This window comes from Erithacus rubecula, assembly GCF_903797595.1.
Source record: "Erithacus rubecula genome assembly, chromosome: 3".
NCBI lineage: Eukaryota > Metazoa > Chordata > Aves > Passeriformes > Muscicapidae > Erithacus > Erithacus rubecula.
The window spans coordinates 103751177-103763212 of record NC_136689.1 but is presented as its reverse complement, the minus strand read 5'-3'; the positions used below and the strand labels follow the sequence as shown (position 1 = coordinate 103763212).

The window sequence follows — 12036 nt, the reverse complement described above, 5'->3', positions numbered from 1 at the left end:
TACACCCAGGGAGTTGCTGAATTAGCTCTACTTCATGGTGTAATCGTTAGTTCTGGTGTGGAGCTCCTAGGTAGCTAGGTCACCTCTTTAGCAGGGGAAATACAGGTTTTATTTTATTTTGGAAAAACTTTGTTGGGCAAGCACAAGTTAGGGTGCTTCTACTGACTTGTGGAGCCTTGGCTGTCCATTTTTCAACCCCCCCGTGTTCCCTGTGAGCTGTGTATCCACGTTTGTTCTGCTGTCATTGGGACACCTCTCCCGTTCTCCACGCTCTTCTGTGGCGTAGAAAGACGTAGTTTGCTCTCCTGTCAGTAGCATTCCTGCAACATGACTACACCATGTTGAGCAATTTATACTTTTCCAGTTAATGTGTCAGTTTGTCCATCTGGATTAGATCCAACGACTATTAGTTCATTTTGTAATGTGTCTGATTTGCTTTCATCTCTGCTCCTGATGCTGCCTCTGATCAGGCAGGTTGGAGCAAATCCCATGTTTCTCTCTTTTCCTCTTGGAGTTTTTTTTTTTTTGTCTCTGGTGTGTTCCCTGATGATACCATGTCACTCATCATTTCAGATCCTTCCCATCTGCTCCTCACATGCTTTGCTCTGGCTTTAAAATTATTCACCACTTTTTGTCTATCTCACTTCCTTCCAAATGCATGATGAGCCCTCTGAGCTTTTCCCTACCTTTTATTTTATTGTCATGCTGAAGTAACAATCTTAAGATATTTGAAATCTTCTCCATGTAAATGATTCAATTCCTTAATCTTTAGCAAATATTTCCACAAAGGTTTGACATCCTTTTACTCAGTATTTGGCATTTATCTCTTCTTTCAAATGCCATGTAACTTTTAAAAAAAAAATCTTGTAAGGACTGGTGTTTTAATACCTCTTCCTGTACATTCTTCTTCTCTGTCATTTGGCTCCTATACAAATACTTTTTCTATAAAAGGTTTAATGAGCTCTTAGGTTTTAATACGTTTCCCCTGTTACCTTTGCTTTATAATTATATGTATTCATGCATCTTCTTATAATGTAGGAACTGTATGAGCCAAGGAATTCCTGAGACTCATGGACACGAAACTTTAAATGTAAGAAGAAAAAGATAAGAACAAATTATAATAGCACTGAGAGCAAGAGATTACAACAGGGTATTTGGTTAAAATGCGGTTTTCATAATATATGTTCCTGAAAATTGCAAATGTATTCTGTTATGTTTATGAGCCAACTTTTGTTATGCAGAGTTATAAAGGTTTCTATGTATTCAGTCTCTATGGATCCAAAATAATGTGAGTTATTCAAAAAAGAAGAGCAGGTTGATACTGTCAAAGTGGCTCTCTGAAAAAATACCATAGAAACCTCATCATTCTCCACTTGGGTAGGATAACATTTCTCACTGGCATGGACACCTCTTCAACTGTACTAGCTGCTAGGGGACAATGCAAAATTATATAATTTAGACTTACGAGGAACTAAAATTAAATAGCCATGAGATGAGCATACCATTAAACAGATCTAATTTATAATGGACTCTTATGCAAATTGTCGTTGAGCACTTAGTAAAAGAAAATGAAAAGATATTAATAAGGACAGCTCGGACTAAAAAGTTGCAGAGAAAAAAAAAGTAAAAGCCTATTCCAGCTCACTCTTTACACACTCCAGAGTGTTAAATAAGCATTCCCATTAGCCACATAAATATAATGATGTGATAATAAAACTTGCACTTAACTTTTAAGGACCAAACTCCTAATCCCTTTGCTGCAGTGGCTGCAACCAGATGAGTAAGATTTCAAATAAAATGCATTTACTTTGTCATGTGATTCACTATTGGAGGGAGAGAGATGTGTTTTCTTGAGTATTTTGCTCTTTGCTAGTTGCTGAATATCCACCCTGGTGAACTCCAGGCAGAAATCTTGCCATTAGTGTGGGATTGCAGGTTCCAGGGCATCACTGATGCTCCTCCTGCTGCACAGCCCCCTCTGATGGGTTAAGAAAAGGACTTCTCACCAGTTTTCCTCCCTTTTTGTTGTTCTCTGAAAGGCATGGGGAGCAGGGAACTCTGACAGCTTAGAACTGTTGAAAGAGGTTTATTGAAAAAGATTTTCCATTAGTTTGGAGTTTGTAGTGTCCTCTGATAAAGATGTTAATATGAGAAATTATATACTAAATATATTCAATTATAAGAAACCTGTATTTTCTCAGAGAAGAAAAAATTTATTTCTACCTTAATTTGAAAGTGATGTAATATTCTGCATGTTTGCAAACATCAAGGCTTGAAGATTTTCCATGTTCCCTGCATCCTTTTGATTACAGAAAGGAAGAATTTTAGCTCTGTCCAGCAAAGCCATTAAAACAATCTGCAGAACACTGTCGTTTTTCCTGGCATTAAGAGAGTTCTACAATAGTTGACTTGTTTAATTAGTACTGGCCATCTTGTTCCTACTTATTGCTGCTTTCCCACATTTCCAGCTGAGGCAGAATATACTAAAGTGAAGCCTTTTCTTTTTATGTGTATAATAATACTATATTTAAATATTTATGCAATAAGAGAGCAAGGCTATAAACACACTATGTATACAGTTTTGCTGCAGACAGTATATTTTTATACTTGACAAGCAGGACTTTTTTCTGAAGAATTTGAGAAATCCTGCAGTAATCTCATCTTCCTGTGCTAGCTTTTTGGTATAGAAATGCTGGTGCAGGAGTGCTGATTTGTGGGAAGAAAATCCATTCCTGTAGTTTTTTATGTAATTAAAAAAATTATCTTTTTCATTCCCTGTTGTTGTTTTTCCCCCAGTAAACAAGGGCTCATCTATATCTAGTTTGTGTCCTTTAAGCAAAACCAAATTCTCTGATGGAAACAGTGGTTTCCACTGGTTATATTTTCAACCCTTGAAGCATTTGATTTCTGACAGTGGAATATGATACTTAAAGCCACAGACATTAATTATTACCCATTGGAGGTCGCACTTTCAACCCATGGGACATTAATTTTCCTGATATATGGAAAATTCCAGCCTGTTAGTTTTAATTAAATATTTCAGAAGCACATTTTCTTGTAAATGGACTACAGTTTCTTATCCTTTACCCTTGATATTTGGCTAATTCTGCATATAATTATCATCTTATTTTGCAAGCCTCCTTCAAAGCTCTTTCCTGTCTCGAAACTCCATTAAGCTGTTATGCATTTCTCACTTAAAAATGAAAGGTGTCTTTGCCAATCATCAGCCAACATTGTCAAGGAGATGGGGAAAAACATCTTTCAGGTTTTCTTGGGAAGTGAAATTATGACTTACCTTATTGTAAGTAAAGTATTGTAATGACTTACCTTATTAAAGACCCTTCTTGTGCCAGCAGACTGGTGTCACTTAAGCATGTATATTCCCAGTGTGAGACCAAGCAGGAGTGCCAGCAGAGCTGTGGGTGGCAGGGAGGATGGTTATCAAATAGTATTGTACAGAGGAGGTGACAAGTGAGGCATGAGAGAGTGCTTCCCATTGTGCCCCCAGGTACCCAAGAGCTCCTGGTGAGGCTGGAAGGTGAGGATGCTGGTTGTTCCCCAGATCCAGGCACAGCCCAGTCTCCTCTCCTGATGTGGAGGAACAGGACCATGTCACCAGATTTCAATCCCACAGTATCCCAAGATAATCCCTGAAGGACATATGAAGGAAGCTGGAATCTACATTTTTCTATCCTAAAAGGAAAAATGTTTTAATTTTCTTTACAGAAACCTCTTTGCTGGGGGTCTTCTCTTCCAACGCTATATTAATATTTGGAAGAGCAGTTGTGTATTGCAGAGTGATCCTGGGAGGGGAGTCGGGAGGGAATGTGGACTTGGCAGTTCCACAGGATTTTGCTGCTGCTGCAGAGCAGCAGAACACTAAGGCAGCTTTCTGTTAATGCTTCCAGCCCATTCCCAAAGCTATTCAGGTCCCAGGTAGCACTCCCAGTGGCTGAGCACTCTCCTCAGCATTATGGTTTTGTTAGAAGGCTCCATCCTCTGATACTATCTTGCTCTTCTCTAAACAATTAATAAAATGGAGACAAAAAGCCTAGAGGTTTAAAATATGTAATTATATAAGTAATTTAGAACTAGGAAAATGCTGCAGAAACCAATTACAATTATACATTTCAGTAATGACTGACTTGGCCAAATACATGTTTTGTGTGTGAATTCCGTGATAAATTTGAAGATGACATGCTTGAGTATAAGGGAAAATTAATTCTAAATGCTGAGTACTTCCATATTAGACATAAAATGCGGCTCATACACCAAGTGAGCAGGAGCCTCTGTTATATGGGCTGTCACAGCTTAAATTTTGAGCAGCAGGGCAGGCAGTAACAAGTCTTTGAGGAAGAAAGCTTGAAGAGTTCAAGGGATGGCTTTGAAAAAACAAGTGTTCTCTACCTGCTCATGATGCAAAATACATTGAATTCCTTGTATGTTACAGATTTCATGAACTTGAATTGATCCAGGCATTTATTACAGAATTGTAAATGGCCAGCTGGGGTTAATGGAGTTTTATTTCTTTCCTGGTCTCCTCCCAGTTGGTGAGAAACTATAGATGAGATTTGTATTCTGTTCACAACTTATATATATACACCTGCTCCAGGCACAGACATCATTCCAAACTCAATTTGGGTTGCCTGTGCCTTTTTCAAAGAGAGGATATTTGGCTGTTGATGCAACACAGTGTATGGTCACCTGGAGCCCTGCTCCTCTGCAGTTCCCTGGGACCCAGCTGCAAGCCCTGCTGCCTCTCCCTCTTTAGAGCCTCTTTTGCCTCTTGAATGCCTTCTGGACATCCCCTTCTGCTGGCCACTGGATGGGGCATCTCTCAGCCTGGAGTGCTTTGTGCAGCCAGGAGAACTGATCATCTCTGAGTATTTGGTGGCTTTTTTTAATTGCTGCTGCTGGGGGTTCACTGCTTATTCACTGCTTTTAAAACAAAACAAAAACAGTGTGCTATGTTGACTGTTTATTGTCAAAAAGTACTTCCATATTGCACGTACAGAAATATGAACAGGCACAAAAAATCAGACCCGCCAGTCACTCCTGCTCATTTCATTGGAAAACCACCAGTGACTCAAGAGTGTTTTGCAAATGCCCCAGTGCAGAAACAAAACATTTATTTGGTGCTACTCTGAGGGTTTTGTTATGCATTTTCAGCCCTTCTTATTGCTCTAACTTAAGCTGGTTTGGGAGATCCACATCCAGAAATGTGAGTGCACCCAGTGGTTGATGTTGCAAGACTTGTTGCCACTCTCTAGGTGGCTGCATGGTTCTGGTGGTCAGTGGGTGGTGTCTAAAAGCTGAGACTTTTTTCTGTATTATTTCAGTGTTCTGATTGACACCTGCCACAAGCACTTAACTTTTACATTAAAGCATTACCTCACATTAAAATGTTATCAACTCTGTACTCCCATCTTTATAGTACCATAAAGTGCTGCACCTCACCTCAACTGTGCCTGCCTTAGTTTTGGTTGCAGTAAATTTTATCCAAAAAAAGGACTTGGGTTTAAAAAACAAATGAAAACCAAGCAAAAGGCCAAACCAAACTATTCCCTAGGTAGAGTTTCCAAACTAAATCAAGTTCCCCGTGCAGTGCCCTGGAATGAGTCAGTCCGGGGCGTTGGAACATCCAGAGGAGATGGGCTGTGCTGAAGGGGACTTTCAAAAGAGGTGTCCAAAATAATTGAGGAGTTGTCATCTTATGAGATACAGACTGGGGCAGTGAGGTAGGTGGGAGAGGCTGCTGGCTTGGCTTCTTCCCTTCCACCTCCCCAGCTGTACTGCTTGGAACTTAATGAGGCCATGCTGGAAAACTTGTGGCTTACACAGTGGTTTGAAACCAGCCCTTTTCTAATGAAAAAAAGCCACAGAGCTGCTTCAGTGAAGTTTTCATGGCAGGGTTTTGTAGCACTGGGCCATCTGGGCAGCTCTTGAGCTGAGCTTGGTCTGACTGTGGTCCTTGTCTCTCGTTTCCTCTCCAGAATTGGCCGGCTTTTCGATGGCACGGAGCCCATCGTCCTCGACAGTCTCAAGCAGCATTATTTCATCGACAGAGATGGGCAGATGTTCAGATATATCTTGAATTTCTTAAGGACATCAAAACTCCTCATTCCTGATGATTTCAAGGTGAGATTTCAAGAGTCTTGGGTGTTTTGCATGTACCGTGGTAAAGCAAGTGTCTGGTCTGATACAGAGCCCTGGATATGGAAGGGCAACTTAACTAGTGTGGTGTTTGGTTTGTGGTACATGGCAAAAGTAAGAATGGGGTTGCTAAAGTGGTATTTTCCTTTCCTAGAGTGGCATCAATATTAAACTTTCCCCTCCTGGCTATTGTGGTAATAAAGCAGCCTTGCCAGATTTGACCTAGGGAAATTAAATATTGTATCATACCCATGGAAACAGAAGCAATGTTACAATCTGCAACTGACTGCTCATGAGCTTTGCTGATTACTTGTCCTTTCATCTATTTTTGTGCTTCCCCAATGATTGCAGCAGCACCAGTTTCCACTCCCACACTGAAATTCAAAAAATGGTGTGTGAATCACAGTATTGACAAAATAAACAGCACACATGGTAGTATTTGGGCATTAAGTCATAGAATCTTTTCTCCCTCAGATTTTGAATGCATACTGCAAGTTTAATTTTGGAGTTTTAGAGAAGTCAGGAATTAATAGTTCTCTGTTCATTATTTAAACTTTAATAAAGAGCCTAGTTGGTTTGGTTTTTGGGGTTTTTTTGTTTGGTTTTTTTTTTTTTTTTTACTTTTTAGTAACAAATCAAATTAGTGGTAGCTCATTGTCAGAGAAAGTCTACAGAGGCAGAGCTTCAGAATCCATGTGATGTTTGTCTGCTAGTAGGTATGAGGTTATATGGTGAAGGTATACATGAGGTATGTGTGGTGTCTTCAATAGAACAGATCCTTACCTTTAATTAATGATCACACATCAGTGCACCTGGTTCACAGCAGGAAATGCAGCAACTGGGATTGAACAGGAGAGGGGATGGGTGATGGGGCAGGGATGGAGCAGTTCACAGTGGTATGCAGTCCTTCTCCCCACATAGCTGAGACAGTTTTTCAGGAGTTTAGGGCCAATAGCTGTGAGGCTGAGTTCAGGAACTGTATTTCAGCAACTTTTAAATCATCTGGTGGACACATCCTTGCTGCTCCCATAGGTGACAAGGGTGGATCTCCCTGAATAATGTGGGAGTTTGGAGCTAACAGATAAGCATCATTTCCTTCTTTTGAAGCCTTAGCATGGCTTTGTGCTGCTCTCAGCACTTCTGCAGGTAATCAGAAATACAGAAGAAGGGAAAGTCACCTTTCATGGAATATTAAGAAATTACATATGTAGAGCCTTTTAAAGACATAAATATACTGTAGCTGTGCTGAAATTAAAAATGTAACTCCTGGCAAGTTCATCCAGCTGTGATGTTCAAAGGGGTGTTCTCCCCAGTTATGCTTTAAGGTGTACGAAAAAGCAGTGATTAAAATGAACAGTGTTTCTTGTTGCTTAGAAATACATAGGTTACATTTTTGTTACACAATAAATGTAAGCAGTATTTTTTATTTTTACCATGATTTAGGTGTCCTCATCAAGTATTTGGTTTCTAGTTCAAATTCAGGACTATATTGACTGTTAGCAAGCTTCTCTTGTTGTCATTTTGTTTCTCTCTCTTCCCTAATTCTCATGTATCTCTTTTCTCTGTAAAAATATTTTCCAAATGGCTTTATGCTCTTACACCTAGAAAAACAAGATTTTTTTTTTTTTTATGTTTTTTGAATTTAAAAAATGGCAGTAGGCAGACTCTACATCATCAGTTCTAAATTACTTCTGCAGTGGCTATGCCTAAAAATGCTTTCCCTCTGCTCTGACATTTGAGATGATGTAGTAAACAATACTAGTGGCAAAATAGGGAAGTATTAAAAAATACTTAATTTTTAAAATGCACTAATATGTGGAAACATTATGCAAATATCTGAATCATTTTACACTAACAACCATTGCAGGCTCCCTCATTTACATTCTTATACCTGTTACAATGCCTGCTAGTATTGCTGTAAGACACAATGGATCCTAGTGATGAATTTTCTGAATCCTGATTGAATTCTGTTCCATCTGTTCAATGAGATCATTATTATATGACATCACTGTGGGGATGAAATATGGAGAAAAGTGTGATATTTTCTTTTTTGCAGAAGGGAGTTGAGCAAGCATAGCCTTTCCCTACTCTTACAAGTGCTGCTACACTTTTTGTGTTTCAGGTGGCTGATGGCTATTTTTTTCTTGCACTGTTACTTTATTCCACCTTTCTACACAGTAATTAGGAGCTGTCTGAAGGGTTCCAGAACTAGAGCAGCACCAGCCTGAGTACCCACATACCTTAAGCACCCCATCAGCCATGCCTCCCTTAACTGTGCACAGTAATGTACGTGTCTTTCAGGACTACAGCTTGTTATATGAAGAAGCCAAGTATTTCCAGCTGCAGCCCATGCTGGGAGAGATGGAGCGGTGGAAACAGGACCGGGAGAGCGGGCGCTTCTCCAAGTCCTGCGAGTGCCTGGTGGTGAGAGTGGCCCCAGACCTGGGCGAGAGGATCACCCTGAGCGGAGACAAGTCCTTGATAGAGGAGGTGTTCCCAGAGATCGGGGATGTGATGTGCAATTCCGTCAACGCCGGCTGGAACCACGACTCCACGCACGTCATCCGCTTCCCGCTGAACGGATACTGCCACCTCAACTCAGTTCAGGTAGGAGCTCACCTCTGCATTCTCTCAAAGGGAGCCCTTTGGAAAGGGCTGACCCTGTTCCGTGCCACTGGAGCGTTTTGGTGAGCAGAATCAGCTGGAGGCTTTCAGCAAGTTATTTACTTCTGCGTGTCGAGTTGTCTTTCTCCATTTAATTCACATATCAATTTAATTAACGTATCAATTTAATTCATGTATCACGTGTATCGTGTTTGCAAACAAACTACAGTAGTGTTAGAATTTTCTGTGGTCATAGGGAAAACCTTTCTCTTTCAGTGATTTTTTCCTGATTTTTTATAGCATAGTAGAGGCCTGTTGCAATTAGGACAAAGGGTAATGATTTAAACTAAAATACGGTAGAGTTTTACTAGATAAAAGGAGGAAAATTTTTCAGTGAGGGTGATGAAACCCAGGAACAGGTTGTCCAGAGAGGTGTTGGATATCCCATCCATGGAAATATTCAAGAGTCAGGCTGGACAGGGCTCTGAGCAGCCTGATTTAGTTAAAGATGTCCCTATTAATTGCAGAGGGGTTAAACTAGATGATCTTTAAAGGTCCCTTTCAACACAAAGTAGTCTATGATGCAATGCAGCAATGTCTAAAATCAGTAGTGTTATGAAATGAATAAGAAAAAACTGGGAGACAAATTCAGGTAGGTCCTGGAATAATTATAATCAACTTCAGTGTTAGTGTTATGTTTTTGTCCTTGGTTGGTTAAAAGTAACCAACCTCATTGCCAGCACTTTCCATGTGGAATCATCAATAGCACAATTAATGCTGTTCAGTTTAAACACACCCCCTAAATGCTGCAGACTTATGAGCGAATTCTTGTACAGAACAGGCTTGCAAGCTGAATTTCATCTACCAGGTCCCACTGTCCAGGTAGAGAATCACAGAGCCATGAAAAGATCTCAAAATCAACAAGTTCAGACTTTGATCAAACACCACCACATCAACTAAACCAGCACTAAGTGCCACATCCAGTCATTTCCTGAATATTTCCAGGGATGCTGACTCCACCACTGGCCTGGGTAGTCCATTCCAATGCTTAATCACCCTCATAGTGATGAAATTCTTTCTGATGTCCAACCCAACCTGAATGTTCCCTGGTGCATCTTGAGGCCATTTCCTCTTGACCTGTTGCTGGTTTCCTGGCAGAAGAGCCTGACTCCTGCCTTGCTACAGCCTCCTTTCAGGTAGTTGTAGGAGGTCACCCCTTCTGAGCCTCTTTTTCTCCAGATGAAGCAATCTGAGCAGTGGGCACACTCTGAAAGCTGGCTGGGCACTGCACTTGTGCTAGCACTCAACACAAGGGTCTGGATAGACCTATCTCACCCATGTTATGCTTGGACAGTTGTCTCTCAGTGGCCTTGACTCTCATGCTGAATACAGGGTCCTACATCCTGTGGGGTCTGGGAAATCAGCCCCCTCCTTGGCCCTGGTGGCTGCCAGGCTGAGCCTGGTACATCCCAGGAATCCTCACAGGTGAGGCAAAGGAAGCCCAGAACAGGTAAAGATGATGATAAAAGTAACAAAGAGTTGGTTTTTAAGTCTCTAGTAAATATCATAGTAGGTTTTCTGAAATTGTGACCATGTTACCTACACTGTCACCATTTCATTGAGGTGTTTTTGCTCAGCATCTACTGTGCAATCATGCATTTACCCTTTTTAGTGTTGTAAATTCTGGGAAGCAGAGAATATGTTTTTCTAGTCGTGTTTCTGTGGCCAGAAGAAGACTGGATTTGTTGGCAGCACTAAAAACATAAAACAAATTTTTCTTCATTTTTTCTTTTTCACTGCTCAGTGGCCATAATCAGCAGAAATCAATCCAGTACAGTTAAGCTATATAACAATTATTTTTTTCCCCTAGCTGAATCCATTTGAAAACAGCAGTTATTATCATTGGACAGTGAACACTCTGTTTATTTACTAATACATTGGTGTTTGTTTCCTCTTTTTTGCAGGTACTTGAGAGGTTACAGCAAAGAGGGTTTGAGATTGTTGGCTCATGTGGAGGTGGGGTGGACTCTTCCCAATTCAGTGAATACGTACTGAGACGAGAACTCAGAAGGACATCTCGTGCACCCTCTGTCATTCGAATAAAGCAAGAGCCTCTGGACTAAAATGGACATGTTTCTTTATGCAAAAAAAAAAAAAAAAAAAAAAAAAAAAAGGAAAAAAAAGAGGAAAAAAAACAAAGGGGGACATTTCATGTGCAGTTTGGACTCCAAACAAGTCCTGGAACTAAAATTGAATAAAAGACACATTTATATCAAATATAGAGACAACACCTGAATTCATATGGGAACACTTGGAATAGTAGTTATGATAATAATAACCTCAAGGTATAAAAGAAAACACACATACACACACACACACAAAAAAATATGTATGTATATGTATGTCTGTACATATATATATGTATGTATATGTCAAAGGGTAGGAAATGCAATGACAAAATGTGGTAGATGAGGTTGGTGCTGTGATGGCCATTAAGTGTCCTAGGCCATTCCCAGGCCCACTGAACAGTGTACAAGCCATTGCCAGGGGGGGATTCATAGACTACTCTTCACCCATTTTCATTGCCAAACAGCCATCCACTTTCTAATGTGTACACACCTTGACTCGACTTTATTTGCATATGGAGGTTTATGTCTGTCTTTTTTAGAGGTGGATGGGCAGGTGTTCAGGAGACAACCATCCATTGCATTGGAAAGCTGAAATTTTAAATGTAGTTTGTACAGAAGTCGCACACTTTTTGTCTGCCCTCACAGATGTGAAAGGTTAACTTTTCTTTTGAATGAGTTTTTTTTTTGTTGTTTTGTTTTGTGTTTTTCAAAGGGGGCCAGAATAATTAATATTTGGTAGAGATGCTCTGGTTTGAATCTGCTGCTTTCCTACAATTTTTTCAAATTTTATAATGTATTAAATACAATAAACTCCTGTTTAAAATAACAAGGGTCTGGTTTAAGCCAACAGAAGCAGAGAGATGGGATTGCACTGCACTCCAGTGTATAGAGGGGCAAGGCAGTGGGCAGGCAGTGCTGCCTGCACAGGGTGGAGTGTGTTAAAGGCAGCAGAGGCTTTTGAGGGATCTTCTGGTGTGGTGCATGTAGCTGCTGTTCCTTCAGTGCTGTCCCTTTTAAGCTGTGTCCCATTTGGAAGAGAAGCTGTTGGTCAGACATGAAAATGACACCAGCTCAGCCCAGGGAAACCATCAAAAAATGACACCTGGTTCCGTAACCTTCAGTGTAACAGTGAATCCTTGCATCATTCCCT

At 40.4% G+C, this 12036-nt stretch overlaps 1 protein-coding gene across 5 annotated transcripts in view; it reads left to right on the top strand.

The window, feature by feature from the left end:
• KCTD1 (potassium channel tetramerization domain containing 1) overlaps window positions 1-11715 on the top strand; it is a 65606-nt gene extending 53891 nt beyond the window's left edge. For all 5 annotated transcript variants that reach the window (XM_079300050.1, XM_079300049.1, XM_079300052.1 and 2 more), the window contains exons 3-5: window positions 5994-6138; window positions 8455-8760; window positions 10722-11715. In XM_079300050.1, the coding sequence (XP_079156176.1) occupies window positions 5994-6138; window positions 8455-8760; window positions 10722-10880 (610 nt within the window). In that variant the 3' untranslated portion in view covers window positions 10881-11715. The remainder of the gene's footprint in view (window positions 1-5993; window positions 6139-8454; window positions 8761-10721) is intronic.
• Window positions 11716-12036: the final 321 nt, after the last annotated feature.